General features: G+C 49.0%; 8 protein-coding genes across 8 annotated transcripts; 2 read left to right on the top strand and 6 right to left on the bottom strand.

The window, feature by feature from the left end:
- Positions 1 to 476: 476 nt before the first annotated feature.
- On the bottom strand, positions 477 to 1122 carry N7517_006060 (zinc finger HIT domain-containing protein; the record flags this gene model as incomplete). The annotated part of the gene is made up of 2 exons (XM_056723790.1): positions 477 to 984; positions 1052 to 1122. 2 exons carry the CDS (start codon positions 1120 to 1122, stop codon positions 477 to 479), a joined length of 579 nt encoding a protein of 192 aa, XP_056580040.1.
- Positions 1123 to 3197: 2075 nt separating this feature from the next.
- Positions 3198 to 4300, top strand: N7517_006059 (NifU family protein; the record flags this gene model as incomplete). Its single annotated transcript, XM_056723789.1, has 3 exons — positions 3198 to 3482; positions 3556 to 4089; positions 4157 to 4300. The coding sequence occupies 3 exons, from the start codon at positions 3198 to 3200 to the stop codon at positions 4298 to 4300; spliced, it is 963 nt and encodes a 320-aa protein (XP_056580039.1).
- Positions 4301 to 4599: 299 nt separating this feature from the next.
- On the bottom strand, positions 4600 to 5577 carry N7517_006058 (uncharacterized protein; the record flags this gene model as incomplete). Its single annotated transcript, XM_056723788.1, is given in 3 exon segments — positions 4600 to 4623; positions 4643 to 5204; positions 5249 to 5577. 3 exon segments carry the CDS (start codon positions 5575 to 5577, stop codon positions 4600 to 4602), a joined length of 915 nt encoding a protein of 304 aa, XP_056580038.1.
- A 2640-nt stretch (positions 5578 to 8217) lies between these two features.
- Positions 8218 to 10866, top strand: N7517_006057 (PSP1 family protein; the record flags this gene model as incomplete). Its single annotated transcript, XM_056723787.1, has 3 exons — positions 8218 to 9616; positions 9673 to 10300; positions 10356 to 10866. The coding sequence occupies 3 exons, from the start codon at positions 8218 to 8220 to the stop codon at positions 10864 to 10866; spliced, it is 2538 nt and encodes an 845-aa protein (XP_056580037.1).
- Positions 10867 to 12102: 1236 nt separating this feature from the next.
- On the bottom strand, positions 12103 to 13009 carry N7517_006056 (uncharacterized protein; the record flags this gene model as incomplete). Its single annotated transcript, XM_056723786.1, has 2 exons — positions 12103 to 12544; positions 12645 to 13009. The coding sequence occupies 2 exons, from the start codon at positions 13007 to 13009 to the stop codon at positions 12103 to 12105; spliced, it is 807 nt and encodes a 268-aa protein (XP_056580036.1).
- A 316-nt stretch (positions 13010 to 13325) lies between these two features.
- Positions 13326 to 14598, bottom strand: N7517_006055 (zinc-dependent alcohol dehydrogenase family protein; the record flags this gene model as incomplete). Its single annotated transcript, XM_056723785.1, has 5 exons — positions 13326 to 13519; positions 13570 to 14028; positions 14090 to 14306; positions 14363 to 14431; positions 14491 to 14598. The coding sequence occupies 5 exons, from the start codon at positions 14596 to 14598 to the stop codon at positions 13326 to 13328; spliced, it is 1047 nt and encodes a 348-aa protein (XP_056580035.1).
- A 1255-nt stretch (positions 14599 to 15853) lies between these two features.
- On the bottom strand, positions 15854 to 16998 carry N7517_006054 (putative choline kinase; the record flags this gene model as incomplete). The annotated part of the gene is made up of 2 exons (XM_056723784.1): positions 15854 to 16351; positions 16393 to 16998. 2 exons carry the CDS (start codon positions 16996 to 16998, stop codon positions 15854 to 15856), a joined length of 1104 nt encoding a protein of 367 aa, XP_056580034.1.
- An 869-nt stretch (positions 16999 to 17867) lies between these two features.
- Positions 17868 to 19292, bottom strand: N7517_006053 (fungal specific transcription factor domain-containing protein; the record flags this gene model as incomplete). Its single annotated transcript, XM_056723783.1, has 1 exon — positions 17868 to 19292. One exon carries the CDS (start codon positions 19290 to 19292, stop codon positions 17868 to 17870), a length of 1425 nt encoding a protein of 474 aa, XP_056580033.1.
- Between the last annotated feature and the right edge of the window lie 255 nt (positions 19293 to 19547).

Below are 19547 nucleotides of genomic sequence, written 5' to 3'. Positions count from 1 at the left end.
CTAAAAGCGCCCCTAATCTGACACTATATAGGACTTCGGCTGCTGGTCTTGGCTCGCATGGTAGCGTTGTATAGCGTACCTGTGGTGGGATATTGCACTTTATGGGACCTAGCCACCATAGGGCCAGTGCTCAGCGATTTAATTTACTGCTCAACGTTTTATTATACTATTAAATTGGTTTATCAGCAGCCCCGAGAGCCGAGGGATAGCATGCAATAGAGAATTATACAGAAAACAAAGGAGGCTGGATATTCATCCGTTGCATAAGGCTGAATATGGCTGAAGCTGTCAGATCTGACAGCTACTCTATTAGGACAGTCAAAGTAGATCAAAAGCCGCCACCCACCATCTCGTAGATTCAATATGCATGTCTCACTTGCACGGACTTAGTCTATAAATGCGGTGCAATCAAGGTATATATGCCGACCGTCCAACTCGTACGCGGCTGATTTTCACTAGAAGCAAATATAGATGACTCAGGCTGAGTCCTTGCCCTTAACAAGCGCCATAAACCGCATGAAAGCCTCGGCGGTCTGGCCAGTCTCCGTCCCTTCTTCGCAGTCTTGTCTCAGCTTCCGGACTCTGCCCAGGCCCCGGTTGAAGCCTTTCTCGGACGTCCAGGGGCCACGGCTACGAGGAGTGAGCCCTCCACGACCTCGCCCGCGCCCACGTCCACGCCCTCGTGCGGGGGCTGTGAATGATTCCACCCATTCCTCTTCTAGCGTGGACTGGAACATATCTTGTAGCTGACTGCGGAGTTCAGGGTACTGGCTGAGAAGCTCTTTCATCTCTGACGATGCCCCCACTGCTGCGGGGGTGATCGCGGGAGTTTCGGTGCCAGTTGGCTCTGCAGGTGCAGGGCCGTTGGGATCGTTCTCGGGTGTGGGATCGCCATCGGGCGCTGGGGTGGTACTCGGTTCCTCATTCGATGGTGCTTTCGGAGCACAGTATATCTTATGTGACTGGGTGCATGCAAGTGAGCAACTAAATCGATAGATCTTAGCAACTGGTCCACGTATGGATAGGGGTGGAATCGTAACCGGGTCAATACCTCAACAGTGCGCATGTGGGACAGCGATATTTGGAGGGCTCTAAAGAGCAAACCTCACAGGAACCAGGCATTGTGTCGATTTCCCAATGAATCCATCAGCTGCACGGCGATCAAACTTGCTCCCTCATTTTTGACTGGTCCACGTCCTCGAGAATGATGTAGGATAAGGCCAGGAAAGTTGAGCTACCCGATTTGCATGATTTGCACGAAAAACTAAGAAGCTCGGGTCATCTGTTTCTGCCTCAGGCACCAGATATATACGGCAACACGCGTGGCAAAAAGCTCCATAAATAGGTGACGTCCCATACTTTTAGGTCGGAAGGCTACAAAATATATGCCAAAAGGGCAAATGGGATGTCGAATTTTCTCCCCGAGACCTGGTTGGAGCCTGATCGTCCACGTCCAAAGTCCAACCCCTGTCTAGTGTGACGAAACAAAGCCAGAATGCACGCGATACATCGAGAACGGCCACGTTTGCACCTGGTACAATATACGCAAGGAATCGTGTCTTTATCCACTCGGGGAGCCAGAGCATGACATACACGTACAATGGCCACGACAATCACTTGCGGGGATGTCAACCCGGCCATACGGAGTACTAAGTGGATCCGGATTCCCCCCGATTCGGTGTCGACACGGGGAACGAATGCTGTTTGTTGCAAATTCCTCGTTGCCTTTCAGCTCATGTCTCCACGGGTTGTTTCATGACTCGTCGAGGTCATGTTGGCGCTCATTGCAAGATACGGCACCTCTGTCCTTTTTGTTGAGAGCAGTCCTACCCTCTTTACTGGATTCAACCTATCAGTGAATAGTTAATGGCTCCACGTATTATATTCCGTTTGCTATTCCACCGCTGCAAGTACTATCCAGACTCCCCTGGAACTCGTGCCAGACAAAGCGCCTACGTCTCTCGGGTCGGCATTTCTTGCACGGCCGGGATCAGAATTGTCAGTTGTTGGTGTACAGCGGGAAGCTGGTACGTAGTAGGATCAGTCTAAGTTAGAAATATGGCAAGGACTCGCTTTTTGCAACTCTTCGTACCAACTTATTTGATTCTCGGCCTCATATATCAGCCGGAGAAATAGCCTACAGATTGACTAGTTGATCAATGGGTCGATCACGGCTGGCCCATACACAGGGAAATAGTCTGTTCTTACCCCGTGGGAGTGCCCTACCCACCCGGTATAACGGAGCATGTCGTTTACCGCCAATTTACGTGTCTAGGGATAGGTCAGCCTACTTTGTTCTGCAATCTCCCCAAAGGGAAGGAGGTCAAGATGACCCACCTACTGCTGCCGTCCGGGAATTCTGGACTCATCAACGGATCTATCAGTCGTGTGACGGGGTTGGAAAACGGAACTATGCATACAAGCATATGTATCAACTGTGAAAAAGAGAGAACTCCTTGGCGTGAGCCAAAGCATGGTCTGTCCTCTGAAGAGCACTTTTGTTGGCTATCCTGGAACGATGCACCCATCCTTGTGTCTATGGAATGTGAGAGAGGCTTGTTACAACGTGATCTTGTCCTCTCTTTGATTGAGCTCGATCGTTGCACAGCTCAAGCCTTCGAATGTTCTTCTCGGATGCCGTCGAGTTTCTTTCTAGAAACAAGCCTGGATCGCACTCGTTATATTGGACGGCTTTCATCCTAAATGGCCAGGCTACTTCTGATAAGTATAGCTGGTGTGAAGCGAAGTTCATGCTTCCTCAATCATTGCACTTTCGAATTTCTACCTTAGTAAAGGAGAGCATCTGCTACGAAGCTAATAGTTATAGGGACGTCGGGAAGAAGCTTACTTCTCCAGGGTTTGATTGCGAGCCCTGGAGTACGTTTAGAGGTGCAATCAGATGATAGTACTCTATCTGAGTGTAAAATCAAACAAGATCTTGTTTTGACAGATGATTTAGGATGACAATTGACCATGAACTATTGGTTTCTCAACCTCCGACAGTCGGCACATTTATAGTTGTAATTGGGCAAAACATCTCTTCTTATTGGCCGAGAAACTGTCTTAATTTGTCATCGGGCGATGATCTCAGATCACGTGCAATCAAATTGCGTCAGAGCGGCCGAACAGATCCTCAAGTGTTTTTTTCTACAATTCACCTGTTAACAACTATATTGTACAGTTGACTCGACAACATAATGTCTTTGAGCACTCCATCTACAACAATGTTCCGCCGCGCTCTGCTAAGCACCCGTCTGGCCACTCCCGCCGAGTGCTCCGCCCGAACAATCAGACCGGCATTCGCACGCCACAGATATGTGTCCAGCGCAGCCCGACTCCCGACCCTCACAGCATCAGAGACCCGTCGCCGACCAACAGTGCGCCCACACCAGCAGCCCGCCTCACAGGGCGGAGTGAACGGCCTCTCACCAACCAGCAAGCGCACCATTTTCATCCAGACCGAGAACACCCCCAACCCCGATGTAAGTTCCCAGAGCTCAATTATCCCATATTGACACAAGAAACCAAACTGACCTCTCATCTCCGATAATCTAGGCCTTGAAGTTCATCCCTAACCACCGTGTCCTCCCGGAGGACTTCCCCAGCACATTCCTCGAGTATATGTCACCACGATCCACCCTCGCGCCGCCACATCCATCCCCGCTCGCCGCGAAACTCCTCGATGTCGAAGGCGTCACATCCGTCTTCTACGGCACAGACTTCATCACAGTGACGAAAGGCAGCGACGCGAACTGGGCGCACATCAAGCCGGAAGTCTTCAGCATCATCACGCAAGCTGTGACATCTGGCGAGACGATCGTTACGACGATCGAGGGTGCCACCGACGGCCAGCAGGAGAGTGGCGAGGACTCACTCTCTTTCAATGAGGATGATGACGAGGTTGTCAGCATGATCAAGGAATTGCTCGAGACTCGCATCCGCCCTGCTATCCAGGAAGACGGTGGTGATATCGAGTTGAAGGGCTTTGAGGATGGTATTGTTATGCTGAAGCTGCGCGGTGCTTGTCGCACCTGCGATTCCAGCACTGTTACGCTGAAGAATGGTATTGAATCTATGCTTATGCACTATGTATGTCCCTCCCGCCTTCTTGTTCCTTTGGTTTGACATAAGGGCTTTTACTAATTTTGCTTTCTAGATTGAGGAGGTCAAGGGTGTGGAGCAGGTTATGGATGAGGAGGAGATTGTTTCCATGCATGAGTTCGCAAAGTTTGAGGAGAAGCTGCGCCAGCAGAAGGGTGCTGCTGCTACAGCTACTGCGCCCGTGGACAGTGCGCCGTAAAATAAGTCATTTGGGGACATACCTTGTACATTAGTTTCTAGAAGGGAAAATGAATTTTAAGTAATTGGGTTGCATTACTAACTTCCGGAAATCGTTCTCACATATTCACTTGATTACTTCTAAACTCCATAATGCCAAGACCCAGCCACTTCGGAGACCCAAATTAAATGTCCGGAATATTAATATTCCCGGTAGCTCTACAATACAGTACTGTACATAAATTACATTTTGCGTCTCATGATGGATCAATGGCACCTTTCCTATGGAAGGCTCGGCGTCCCAGTGGCACACCCGAGTGCTTACTCGGAACCGGACAGCATGGACTATGGATGATCTATGTACCATTCGCGTATTACTAATCTCTCCGGGATAAACCCCTCTTCTCATAACTCTTTTGTGGAAGTATACTCCAGCTCTGTTCCAAAGCTGGTTGCCCCAGTTTTTTATCCATTCCGAGTGCAATGCCTGTTGAGCTGTTGCTCTTTCATTTGGCCGATAGATCAGCATCGACTGAAGCATCACCTCAAACGCCCTCCTTTCCTTTACCGTCATAGTTTCTAGGCCCGCCTCAGACCGTGCCGCTTGTATAGAGTATTCAAACCTCGCGCATAAGGCCCTGCGCACAGACATTTCTGGTTTCACGTTCAATTCGCCTTCTTCATTGAACCAGTCTAGTCTTCTGCTCCATTTTTCCCACCACTCCGGAGGTAAGATGCCAAGGACCTCGACTTGCTCTGTGGTAACGCGGTCGGCAGCTGGGAAGAATGTCTCGAACAATGGGCGCTGGTCAACAATCTCCCAGATGGTACAGGCAAGTGTCCAGATATCTGACGCAAAAGACAGCGGCTCGTCTGAGAACCGGGCTTCAGGTGGCTGGAGGAGTGGAATAACTCCTCTTCCAGGCCTAGATAGCGTATGCCCAAGGGAAGATATAAGACTAACTCCTACGTGCAGACACTAGCATCAGCAGTGATCACTTTCACTGCCACATATTGAGCTTTTTGTAGATCACGGGCCAGCCATATGGTCGAGTATTTTGTATATTTAAGCTTATTGATCATTCGACGGCGGACATTATCTAACTCATCTCCGACTTTTCGAAGGTGGTATCCTCCGGGGTGGTATCTGTCTAGATCTTCGACGTCTTCAATCAGCCTATACTGAGATATGCCGGATCTTCTATTTGGGGTAGAAGATTCGTTGTAACGAGCTGTATCCCGGCGTATGTCATCTGTCCGGGTGGTGAGTGTGGACATCGATATCATCTTTTCGGACATGGAATTGGTCCGATAAAAAGATGCATTTCTGTCTAGAGAATCGCCATGGGTTCATGCGAGGGTGTGTAAACATCTGCAGAAGCATCTAGCATAACGGCAATCGTCAGGCCTAGACAAGCCTGATAGCTGAGGTATATAGGTCGGGGGGGCTGTGGTTCGTTGCAGTACCCGTGGACAGCCAACCTTGGAAGGAAGGTTCCTTGAAAGGGTGGCTTTGAGCCGCAACGAATTAGCATGTGGTAGCTCCCTAGGTCCCGGTGTGGGTCTTCCAAGGTTACTTGCAAGATGATGACATACAATTATCCGGTATGTAATTACGCTAAGATACATACATATCAAAGTGGCGTTGCGGTTTGAGAAACAATAGTACATAGAGAAGTGCTTTACTCTAGAAACACTCAAATCTCCGGTATCTATTTAGGTCTGGTGGGGTATACTGGAAAAGTAAAAAAGAAAAGAACACAGGCCATAGTTCCAAATGCACGGCTACATTAGCACACAAAATGGGTTAGTACCCAATGCTGCAACATCCAGGGAATAAACCCGGTCGGAGGTCCGGGGCACACTATGATTCGCCAGAAATAACAGCAATAGAATTGATCCTTCAGTCCCCATTGACTCTACTCTATATATTGCACAAGGTGAGATCATTGAGGGGGTTGAGGGGCTAAAGAGTCAATATCATTGTACTACATTGCACAGAACCGTTCAACGGTCCATATTCCGAGGCTATGACACGTGAGAGACTTATGGGTCTTGGCGAGAGATGTGGATGAAGCTATCCCCGCAAAAAGGAGAGGGGAAAAGCAGTATATTTGAGTTGCAAAAGTGTCAGAAAAATGCATATCAATCCGGGGTAAAATTAGAAGAGCAGTCTGGCCCCGCCGTACGAGGACCGTGCGGTCTTTTTTCTACGGAGTACGGAGATGCTATGTATGTACGGATGCATTTTATATACGGTGTACGGAGAATGTGTTTTGAGTACCAATGAGTATAACCCCAGATCGGCTTATTTGTCCCAGGGACCCGCCTGCTCTGGATGGGGGTCTACGCCACTTTCCTAGAGCTCCATATTCATCATTTTTATTTTATTAGTGTAATAGTGCTATATACAACATATGTATATTCCACTAAATATCTCTAAATTTCCATGTCCCCTATAAAAAAAAGCCCACTAAAATCCACTAAAAAACGAACCAAAAGCAAGATCAACCCATAGTTGGTCCGTGTCCTCCGGGGCAACGTTGCCAGATCCGTAAGAAGTTACCCCAGGCTCTTTGCGTTCCCCTCATCTTTTTCTTTCCCCTCCCTTCTCCCACTTCACCATCTACACCTTTCGATCGCAAGATGCGCCATCCTTAAGGGGATCAGCCTACTCCTTCCCCCGGCTCGTCATCTCTGTGATCCAAACCCCGAGCGCATTCCATTTCCCGATAGACCGAACATTCAGATTCAGATTCAACGGACATCTCTGTCGACACGCGCCTCATCCTTCCCCAGATAAGGCACTCTTGCTACTCGCTATTTCTTTCTATCTGCTTTCTTCCGCCCTCGATCCTCCATTCACCTCGAAATCAACCCATTTCGGGCACAGGAAGGAGAACTCCCCAATACTCTTGACGAGACCCACGATTACCGTGCGCACCTGCTTGCAAATAGACATTTTGAGAGAAACGATTAGATTGGTGAGTCGCGCATCATTTTTTTATCGAGTTTCCCTCCTGAACGTGACTGGGCTGATACATGGATGATTACCCAGACACAATTGCGATCACGCGACTGCTTTTGATTTTCAACTCGCTTTTCTTCGTGGATACTATTTTGCTTTCGAGGTGCCTGGTGATCTGCACGCAGTTACGCCAGCTAAAAAGAATTCGCTCGGGTCGCATTTGACGCCAACCTGAGGTACGTACAAGTCTGGTTCTCGGTCGCACTGGTTTCCTACATGTCAGGCAATGTGCCCTTCCGTGGTGCTCTGTGCATGTTACTCTCATATTTCTCTTCCCTGTGGGGTATTTCTCACTCTTCCCTTGCAATTGTATTTTGTTCACATCATGTCCTTTCCAGTCGCGCACAGCTATCTCTTGAGGGGGTTTTTTACTATCCCCACTTCTGGACCCTCTCGCAAGAGGGGCCGAGGATATGCATATCTGCGCTCCGCTTTTATCTTGCGGCTCTCGATCATACCACACTGCTTATATTTTCCTTCATTTGCGTCTTTTCTCCCTGTTTTACTGTCTAGCTTCAGTATGCGAACAATCGCTAACTTCCAGTTTAGTTGAAAATTGCGCATATACCCATCGTCCCTCCCAGAAGCAAAAATTGGCCTTTTACCCCAACTTCATCGCGTGGAAGACGGCTCAGCCGCTTTATCGCATGTGTTCATTTTTTTTTGTGAACCAAGAGACATCTAAACAGTACAGCTTTGCTATTAACAAAGATCGTACAGGTCAGTGAACCTCTCATTCCTCCATGACTTCGGGCTATTCCTTGAGGCAACCCCGCTCTGATTGTGTTGCTTCACTGGGTGTCGAGTGGCGCCCATGGTGACACAGTCGGCAGAGAATAATCGCGTTTGTCACACATATTAGACTGGGAATCCTATACTAACGTTACAACAGTGTGCCTCTTACCATAACAATGACAACCCCATCTAACAAATCGATCCCGATGGCTCAGTCTTCCACCCCACCCGCTGCGGCGACAGCGTCTGCCATCCTCGAGAAGACTCACCCAGGCGTGCGGCGTTCCACCCCAGACTCGGATGCATTGGCTTCCTCTGATGACGATGGAGACCATGGAGCGCAGGCCCAGAACATTATTCCCCCTACCACCAGGCCACCAGTCCGTCGCACCTCGTGGTTGAATGAAGTGCCGCTTTCCGCTCAGCGTAAACATTCGCTGCCTGGAGGTCACCTTTCTTCTGCCCCATCCAACCCCACAAGCCCCGCTAGTGACCAGGCACCATGGGCGACAACTACGAGCCCAGGTCTTACCGGGTCTTTCAACTGGAATCAGACCGGAGGAAGTACATTCCCCTGGGGCACAGGTACAGGAATCTGGAACGCTGAATCACGCAAGGAACCGCCTTCTCGCTTGGCAGAAATGATACCCTCTCCGACCATGACCAACCCACCTCCAGCCGGCAATATGCCAGACGAAATGTTGAGCCCAATAACCCGTACTATCTCTGGTGAATCTGCCATTCCATTCTCCATCCCCTTACAACCAACTCTTAAAACCTATCGCTCTCAGTCATATTCTGTTGGTCAGATGGATCCTGAATTCCTCAGCCTCGCTGCTAGCAAGCCCGGTGCGGTTCCTGCTGCCGGTGCGCAATACCCAGGAAGTCGCTCCCGCGGTCCAGGCCAAATTTCTGCTGTTCAGCCTCGAGCATCACGTCCTAGTATGCTCGGTGAATTAGGACACGATACTGCAATGCTCGGTCGAGTCCGCGAGGATGATGATGGCGACGAGAGTCTCAACGGCTCGGAAAGCGACATGAGCTATTCTGCGAGTCAGGCACGACAGATCGAGCAGCTGGCGCGCGAGAACGCACTGTTACGGCAAGCAGCTGCGGCAGGTCAAATGGACAACAGATACCGTGAGCGGGCTGGATCAGCTGCATCAATTGGTGGAGGTGGTCATCCACTGCATCGCATCCGAGGCGGTGTTCCCGATGGAGATTTGGTTGGAGAGGATCCGGGAGAATTGCGTGATATCACAGGATACAACAACATGCGTGGCAGTTCTCGACGCCGTTTCTCTGAGCATCTATCGCACCCAGAACAGCAGTTCACGTCCTTCGCCTCCCCGCTAGAGAATCGTGCTCTAGATAATGTCCGCAAGGCTCATTGGCAGACGTCTCTCGGCTTCGGTGGCATGTCTGACATGCCTCAAAGTCGCCGACACTCTTTCGCCGAGATTCCGATGCGTCATGGCTCAATCGGTCCTGCGGACTCCCATTCGACTGCTACTCCTCGGGCAACTATGGGAGACCGTGATGACGGATATGGCAACCTCAGTGACTATTCCAACCGTAAGTCTATTTTACTATGTTCTTTTGCTATAACCCAAAGCTAATATCTTCTCCAGAGTCTTACTACCCCCGTGAACAGACCTTGCGTGGAGATGGCTCCTCGGGTATCCCGCAATCTCTCAACCAATACGCGATGTCGAGTGCATATGGTCGGCAGCCCTCCGCATTGTCCCATGCTCATCAAAATCAGCTTTTGTACATTGTCGCCTTCAAATGCAGCCGCGCAGACGTTTTCTACATCCAAGAAGATACCGGTCTCCAGGTGAAAAATGGTGACCTAGTCATTGTGGAAGCTGATCGGGGAACGGATCTGGGCACCGTCATCCACGCGAACATATCGCTCCAACAGGCACGGGAGTTAAAGCAGCATTACGCGGAAGAGCATTACAAGACCCTCATGATCTTCTCTAGGCACGGCCAGCCTGAGGCGTCCAACCTCACCAACCCCAACACGGGCTTGAACACTCGAAGTGCCACAGGTGGCATGGGTCCCCATGGTCCTCACAGCGCCCAGGAGCCCACTACAGACCTCAAACCTAAGCTTATCAAGCGGTTAGCACAGCAACATGAGGTCTTAACTTTGCATGATAAGGAGGGGAATGAAGCTAAAGCTAAACGGGTCTGCCAACAAAAAGTGGTTGAGCACCGGCTTAATATGGAGATCCTCGATGCCGAGTTCCAAATGTAAGTCTACATGGTTCCGATTACCATTTGTGATGGTTGACTAATTGTTATGCAGGGACTGGAAGAAGCTGACCTTCTATTACTTTGCTGATTCGTACATCAACTTCAACTCGCTGGTGACTGATTTGTTCAAGATCTACAAGACTCGCATCTGGATGTCCGCTATCAACCCGGCCTCGTTTGTCACACCCCCTACGGCTGGTCTGCCAGGTCCGGGCACCATGCCCAATCCCCTTTATGGCCAGGAAGCAGATCGTCGCCACCAACTTGAGAGCAGATCCTATGGCGGAGGGCGCGATGCTGTAGAACCAGGCCGAGAGATGCCAAACCCCGTAGGCATGCTTCGCCCATCCTACGGAGAGTCCTACCAGCCCTTGTCTCAGCCACCCCGTCACGCAGAAGGAGCTCATTCGGATATCTTTGCCCCACAGGCGCCATCCAACTTTGGTCCTGCAGATTCATTCGACTATCCTGGCAACATCGGTGGCTCCAATGGATCTTCACGTATGCACCCAGCGCAGGGCGAATGGATCAACCGATTCCAGGGCCTATCGCTCAACTCCTAACTCACATTTCCCCTTCCTTGCTTTCATGCCTCCGCCCCTCCTCGCCTATCTCTGTACAATCGTCACCTCCTGCCCATTTGCTTCCCGTCTCATATTCCGGGGCATATCCTCGCGGTGAAAGAGACTCCTTATGAACCTAGACTTGCCCAGCTTTGTTATTTTCTCTTTTCCCAAATATCGCCGCTTTGTTTATCTCGTTTATCTTTTTCTGTTTTTCTTCAAAGAATGCTTTCCCCCGAAATGTGGACGCGGTTGTCGTCAATTCTCTCTGTTACCTTCACCTCAAGCTCTGATCCGTCCAATTATTTTGTGTCCCCGTTCCTCACTTTTGCTCGAGGTGTCGTGGTCTTGTTCTCCTGTACTACTGTTGTTAGAATTCATACCCAGGGCTTGCTGCTTGCTCTACTGGACACCACCCATTCTGTCATTACCGCCCCTTCTCGCCATAGATCTGTTTCTGCGTGACGAATTATGTCTTCCATAACCAGACTATCTCTATCTACAAATGGATGTGTGCGTTGTTTGTGTTAATTGAAGTTCAAGTTGGATCCTGAGTTGAGAGTTTCGTGCTTTTTCATTTGTATTTTCTTTTATTTCTTATTATTTACAAGTTGTACACAGATTAAGAGAGTCTGAAAGTTACGCTTATCAGAGAGGATATAAAATGGATTTCATACAGCCCCGGAGGAAAAATTTGTGTCATTCATTATGTCTTGTACTTCGCTTTCTTTGTTGTATGTTGACCAAAATGAATTGAAAACACTTTGTTCTAGAGGAATTAACCAGCGTCGGGTAGATCATCCATTTAGGCTGATATCATGGTTTGTTGAACATCCTCCCTATTCCCTCTTCATGGTGGCCCTGGCCCCTGAAGGCTTGCAGAGATGTCATATCACCTACGAATCTCTTTCTCGCCGAGGGCTGGACTGGTCGTCACGAGGGCTGGCATGTTGAGGTTTCTCTTAATCCTTGCCGAACGAATCCTGGACTGAGCTCACGCGATATATTCCCCACCGTCCTGAATCCAGACAAGCTAGACAGACGAGCGAGAGCATTGAAAAGCCTGAGCATGAGCCGACCATGATGCCATCATCGTCCAAGCCCAGCTAGCATAACACGAAAAAATCTCGTAGCGAACAGAACCAACCGACTTTCTTCATTATAAAAACACTACCACAATCAGCACCACCCCCAATCAACGGGAAACAAGAAAAGAATAAAAACTCACCAGCCCTCTCAAGCCCATTTATCATGTTTGCCACTAACCTTAACATCCAACAAAATCTCATGGAAATTCCCTTCCCTCCTCCCCTTCCTCAACCTCCTAACCTCATCATCATCCAATCCCCGTCCAACAATCCCCTCAAGCTCCTTCTTACTAATCTTCTCATACGCTTTGCTCTCCTTGGAAGCGCGCAACTTCGGCTTGAATCTCGCCTGCATGCGCACGCGCACAGTCGTCTCAAAGGAAATCGTATTCGCGTCGCCGCGGATCTCAACGCCGGAAGATGCTTTGGCGTTTTCTTTTATCGAGAGGAAAGACTCGCCGTCGCCGCCGTGTGTTTGGAGGGAGAAGGTTCCTGAGACTTCCGGGGAGGGGATTGCTAGGAAGGATTCGTAGTGGCTGACTGCTGAGGCGGTTGCGGAGAATAGGCCGTGTGTGTCTGACGAGAGGTATCTGGAAGAGAATTGGTTGTTAGTTGGATCCATGGAAGGGAAAAAAAGGAAATTGGAAATTGGAGGTTGTGTGTATGCGATAAAACACAGTATTTACTCACTTCCCATGATGTCCCTTGAAACTAAACGACTCCGTTCCCGCCACCCGCGACGCAACCCAGACCTGTCGCACATCGTGTGGCTCCGCCGTGGCCGGGTCTCCCTCGACGAGATTCTCGAGCTTGCTGGCGAAGACTTGGCCATTGGCGTCGCTGGCGACGCAGGTTGGGTCGTCTGAGGGTAGGACTAGGACTACTGGGCCGGCTATGTCGCTTGGTAGGTCGGCGGAGACCCAGCTTTGGTCTTCTGGGTTGTCTTCGGGTTCGGGCTCGGTTTTGCGCGATTTGGGGGTTGGGGCTTCGGTGTCTGCTGTGCGGGTCTTGCGCTTCTTTGGCTTGTCGCCTTTGAATGTTAGAGGTTTAACCATTGTGCTGGATTAGGAATTGGTGTGGTTGTTGGAGCTTGGAGAGTTTGCGGCGGGGAGAGGCCGGGCTTGGCTTGATGACGGAATGTGGACACCGTTGACTTTCTTTATTTGAACATTTATAGTACAATTTGATATAAGCTCCTCTCTATATTGTATAATATCGCAGATCATATTTGAGAGATTGTTAAGCTCAAAAGTACCTTGGCCTAGGTCCTCACGTCCTCACTTTCATAAAGTCAAGATGCCCCGTAGTTCAGAAAGAGAGTCAATTCTATTAACCTCTATGAAAATGTATGTTGCAATTCCCAGTCTAGATCTAATCGAAGACGATGGCAGCTTTGATAGCAGTCTTGTTGCGCATCGCCTCAAGACACTCCTCCCACTGCTCAATCTTGTACACCTTGTTCACAATCCCATCCACCTTTACCTTGCCAGAGTCAAGATAGTCAACAGCAGCAGGGAACTTGTAGGTCTCAGAGAAACTGCCGAGGATAGTGATTTCATCACCGACTGGAATGAAATCAGCAAAGAGTTCAAGAGAAAGCAACAAGAAAACTTACAGATCTTAGCCGGCGACCACGAGACCCGAACCTCACTCGAGTACACGCCGTACACAACCAGCTTACCGCCACGACGAACATAGTTAATCGAGTCCTCAAGAATCTTCTGGCTACCAGTAGCCTCAACAACAATATCGAATCCATACGGGTTCTCGGCCTTCAGAGCATCAAATTGAGCCTGGGGACTCTCGCGCGAGAGCTCAATGTACTTATCACCAGCACCAAGCTTCTGGGCCAAATCCATCTTTAGACCTCCAGGAGCAACAACAACGACATTGCAACCACCGTTCTGGCGCAGCATCTGAGCCAACACCAGACCAGTTGGACCGGCACCGAAGATCAGCACGGATGAGCCCATCTTCGGGGCGATTTTGTCCAGACCGTGGGCGGCGCAGGAGGCGGGCTCGAGGAGAGTTGCGTCAATGTCGGAAAGGTTTTTGATCTTGAAGACTCTGCCAGCTGAAAGGAAATCCAAAATTAGAGTTGAGAGCCCGGTACGCTTTTGATATGCTCTACTTACCAGGATAGGCGCAGTATTCAGCGAAACCGCCATTCATCGTCACACCGTGGGCCTCGAAGTGCTCACAGAACAGTTCATCGCCACGGCGGCAGTAGAAGCACGTTCCGCACAGCTCGGAGTTATCTGCGACGACTCGCTCGCCAATCTCAAAGTCTTTGACCTTGGGTCCAATGGCGGCGACTACGCCGACGGTCTCGTGGCCGGGGATCAGAGGGAACTATGGACTTGTCAGCACATCAATGCATGGGTGCTTGATATGGTGGAAAGACATACCTTGGCAATGAATTCACCCTCGTGGATGTGCAAATCAGTGCCACAAACACCACACGCCTTGACCTTGATCTGATCGTTGGAGAGTTTGGTCAGTCCGCTTCCCTGCAAATTGATGGACGACTTCATACCAGGACATCATTCTCACGGAGCTCAGGCACAGGAACCTCAACAATCTTGTGCTTCTTGGGCTCTGAATACTGTAGAGCATGCATGGTCTTGGGGATGGGGGCTGCCATGATTGAAGGTGAGTATGTTATGGGGAGGGAAGAGAAGGGAAAGGTTGATGAGATACCAAAATCGTGACTGAAAAATAGGGGGAAGCAAGATGATCAAATCAATATAAGTAGCTTATGAAAGAGGGAAAACTTCTCCCATGTCTCATCAAACTGCCCGATACTCAAACATCTCCAGGGCTTCAGACGAAGTATACAGATCTTGCAATGGGATGTGGGTCGAAATCGGCGTCATTTTCGTGCTTGCATCCTCCTCCACTGATATGGGAGATTGCTATCTATGCCATTTCTCATATCTTCATCTCTTCTGAATCTCAACCATGAGGTTTTACGTTTACGTTTGCGCCAAGTGTGATCGAATCGGAACAACCCCGCGGGGCTCAGTGGGCTTCGGCAGTTATGGATCTTGTATGGATCTTGATTGATCTGGATTGATACTCAGTGTGTCATATCTTATTGCAAATATCACTTTAGTGGTTTCAATGGATATGAAGATATCGCAAATTGCCTCATTCACTATCTAGACGCCCCGGGGCCAAAACACCGGGTACTTGTCAGCACCGATATCCCAGACAAACCCGAAAAGACAAAAGTCTCGCCCTAACAGCTGATCAAGCTCCTCGGAAAAGGCAAAACGAAGCCAAAAATAGGTCCCTATCTCACACCTAGGATCCCAAACATTTCACCGCTTCTCCGCGGCACCCGCCAAGGAAGAAGCAATTCCCAAACCAGAAGCACCGAACCCAGATCACGCGGGATAGGATATCCCCGATAGTTGAATTTTGATTCCAGAGCTGTCGAATGAGGCGCCCGAATCGACGCACCGAGACACATGTACTGGACATTTTGACCGCTGCGGCAAGAGCGGGAAATGGCCCCGGATACAGATGGGCTGTGGCTTCTGGGTTAATCGGCGAATTATTGTATGATCGGTTATTGTGACTTGAGGACTATGGGGTGCATATGCGTCACATATGCAGCCACTTGGCTAGATTTGTGCTGGTGTTTTACCCCGGAGGGGCATGCGGCATCCTCAAGGGATTTTTGGAATTGGCTGATTTACAGGCATACTCAAAAGTAGAAACTAGGTATCTTCAATTTTTCAATCGCTGCACTGGAATTCCCTCGCTTTCGACTTGAGTACACGGCTCACTGATGTCAACAGTGTCTTCTTCTAGTTTAATCTATAGGTATATGCAAAACTAATCCTCAAAATGCGTTGTGAGAATACTGCATTACTGCATTAGTTGAAGTGCTTTTAGATCTCTAGTTCAAGCTTTCTATATTGATTGACAAATTCTTCAAACAGCTTGTTAAGCCCCAGGATATTCAACGGGTCCTTATCATCATCCTGATCCATAAAACAGAGCATGTTATGGATTTCAAACGTGATAGCCAACATGAAGCCCATCTCAGACTCCATATAAACCTGTTCCCCTGTATCAGAGTCCCCAGTCTTCTCATTCCATTTCTTTGCATATTCCTCGCAAAAGTGCCTCTTCTCCTCTTCCGTGTAAGGTCGACAATCAGCAATCTTGTCCTCCTCGTCAAACCACTTGAACATCTTTTGCAAAAAGTGCCCACCAATATCGAACGCGCGGTAATTTTGAAAGACGAATTCGAAATCGATGAGAACAACCTTGCTTTCTCCTTGCCTGGAGTTGTTCTTCACCATCACATTCATGAATTGCACATCGTGGATGCACCATCCTTTTTTCCTCCGATGGAGTCCAGCCTGCCTGTAACTCGTCTTATTCTAGACACGAAATCATAATCAACAAGATCATCCATATTGACACCCCCTTCGTTGGCCAGTCGCTTTAGCTTGTCCATCTTATAATATCTTGCAAGTTCTTGCGTGAGAACATCGTAATATGACTGAACAGGGTTCTTCTTCCGTTGTGTTGCCAATGTATGAAAAACGGCTTTTTCTCTTGCAACATCAGCTCGGATATCTGCGTCTTCCACATCTGCTGCCTCCAAAGTGTGCGCATCCAAGAACTCATCGACCCTTCCGAAACTACCATCCTGTGTCTGAAAGAATCCATACACTTTGGCACCAGGACCTGATTGAGCGTAATCATAGCATAGTTGTGCCTCTTCATGTTTAGTAGGAACCAAGTGCTTAAACACCTCAATCTCTCCGTCCAGTCCGCCGTGAATCTTGAGGAATGCCTTGAGGAATGCCTTGAGGGGCTCTGAATGTGTGCCATTCTTTGGCTTCGGCCGTTGCACTACACAGTTTGTGTTTGCGTATCCAGTATTGTATGTCACAACGAGAGTTTCTGGATCCACATTTGGCCACTCGTTTGTGAGAAACGTGCTGACAATATCTTTGATCATGGCCTTATTCAATGAGCCATCTTTTGGAATAACCACAGGGATGTTTGTAGTGGTTGCCATCTTGTGTCCGTGTGAGACGATGGGCTAGAAGGTCTGGTAAACAATCAGACAAATAGCAGACATGAGAAGCGATTGTTTCGACTGAAATTAGATACACAGAAAAGGAGGTGCCTTGTGAGTCATCGAGGTTGGAAAGGTGAGATTCTTAGCAAAGAGGGGCTATACAGGTGTACCTTGACCTCAGCTGAGGTCTGTCAGCTTCAAATATTCTTCGCTTATGCACAGAGCTAATATAGCTCATTGAATCTTTGAAATTTAGAGGCGGGAGTTATTGCCCCAGCCACTTCGGCACAGATCTGATCAAAGATATTCGTCGGTTTATCTTATGCTGAATTGAACCTCTTGGGTTCTAACCCATGCCGCGCAAATAACCGGCCTGGTAGTGAGGAGTTAAGGTTTTTTTGGGAAGTGCACCGAGTTAGGAACAATGATCTCCAGGGCATTGTTTGATCAAGAATGGGATAGGTAGTGTTTCATGAGTAAAGATGGGAAAGAGTGTGGCCTGGTAATTTCAGTCGCTCAGCCAACTGGCGGGTGAAATGACCGTCTTTCAACGAACTCTGAACATTCTCTTGTCTATGAAGCAGATGAGCTACAAGGAAGGAGTGCAAGTCATTCTTAAAGAGAAATATCCAGAACTGTATGCAGACCGCGAGAACCTCGACTACGGGATCTACGGGACATACTAGTGCCTGAGATCGAACGGAAGCACTTTGACAAACACATTTGGGGAGAAGAGAGGAAGAAAGATGGGCGAGGGGGTTATATCCCTGGCAATTCGCACCTTCCCTGATTTCTTGGTTGTACTATTGTACGCTATGGCTCTTTCCCATCCTAACACTTCCCTGATAATGGTATGGTATACATATTCATGCATCAAACAAAAGAGCCGTCTCCGACCCAGGCCAATCCAGCGAAGCATCCATAAACCCAAACAACGGATCATACGGAATATCAAGTCCAAACAACTCCGTATCTTGTTCCTGCCCAGTAGAAAACTCCAGACCATTACCAAAAACAGACGATCTGCTCGGGAACATCCCAACGATAGCATCTAGCTCAAATCCACCATTCAACCCATCCACCGGAGAGATAATCTCAACTTGAGAAGCAGGAGTCATTGTATGAACCACAGAAAGGTCAAGTTTGCTTGCCTCGGCCAATTTCCGTATGATGCTCGCAGGTCTGCAGACGCCAGGATTCGCCACTGAGATCTCATCGAGGCAGGTCAGACCTGCTGCTAAGCGGGAGACATGTTCCTTGTGGTGGGCGTTTGCGAAGGCGTTGCGGACGTGGATTGTGCATGCTACGTAGATAGCGTAGCTAAGAATATAAGGTGCGCCATGGAGACCGTATGCGGATTTATAGGCCAGTGAGATGCTCGTGATGTTATTTGCGGCTACGGTGCAGCGGCTCCATGATGAAGCTGATGTTGTAATGGATCGTAGATGGCCATCGGAGATGAAGGGTCGATGGAGGAGGATGATAAGGGAGTTGTAGATGCCGTGGAGGTTCATTACATTGGGAGCCGGGTGTGATTTTGAATGGACGGAATGTGACCATGGCTTAAAGTCTAGTTCGGGTGGAAGGCTTTCTTTCCAGGAATTGAGGGCATTGTCCGCGAGTTGGAGACTGGCCGTGGCGGAGCTCGGGGACCGCACTCCTCCGACTGTGTAGAAGTGATTGGTGATTTTGGTCATGATCCTGGATAGGAGACAGAGCTGTTGGAAAGTAGACACAGAATATATCGTGGGTTGTGAGGATGGGGTATGCAATTTCGAGTTGGGGGGTGGTATGAAAAGCTCATGTTCCTCGAATGTATCAAGGAATTCACGACTGACATGCGAGTCGCGCAGGTTCATAGCGACAGGCCGGCCGAGGTAGAGGCTTTGTATTTTGTCACAGACAAAAGCACCCCAAAACACACGGCGACGGATTTCCATTTCTTCTGCGTCATCATTGGTCTCCTTGGGGTCGAGATGTAATCCCAAATCATACACCATACGCAGAGCATAGCCTGTGTATAACCAGCCCTTTGAAGTTTCGCCACGGGCATTAAACGTAGACCCGAGGAGCAAAAGTCCAATTATTGTTGGAATACTTGGACGGATAAGATGTGATTCCTGGGCTAGAAGGTCGTCACACCGGCGAAAAAAACGCCGGCCTGTCGTGGCTGGGTCGACTGGGTCATCGCGTATATCAATGCGCGAGGAAAATTTGCTTGCGCAGGCAAAGATGGCATTCAGCAAAAACCGGGAGCAGTTTGGTCCATCACCTTGGGGCAGATCGCGCATGATTGCCGGGCGATAGGTTAGAAGAAAGGTGTGATGTTGCCGAGCCCAGTGTACATCTAACAGATGCAGAGCGAGCTCAGTAGGTACACCATCAATATCTGGGAGACGAAGCAGCAGACGCTCATTTTGTCTTTGTAGGGCTGCATTAGCTATAAGCTTATTTTTCATGTACTCTCTGTTCAACAATTGAGCCGAAGGCACTGGGGGTACTGATTCGCTTTTGTTTGGATAATGCAGAGCAGATGAAGGACCAAA

This window comes from Penicillium concentricum (assembly GCF_028827145.1).
Source record: "Penicillium concentricum strain IBT 3081 chromosome Unknown utg000002l_segment0_segment0, whole genome shotgun sequence".
Lineage (NCBI taxonomy): Eukaryota > Fungi > Ascomycota > Eurotiomycetes > Eurotiales > Aspergillaceae > Penicillium > Penicillium concentricum.
Note: the sequence above shows the minus strand (reverse complement) of the source record. Positions and strands in the feature narration are given on the sequence as shown.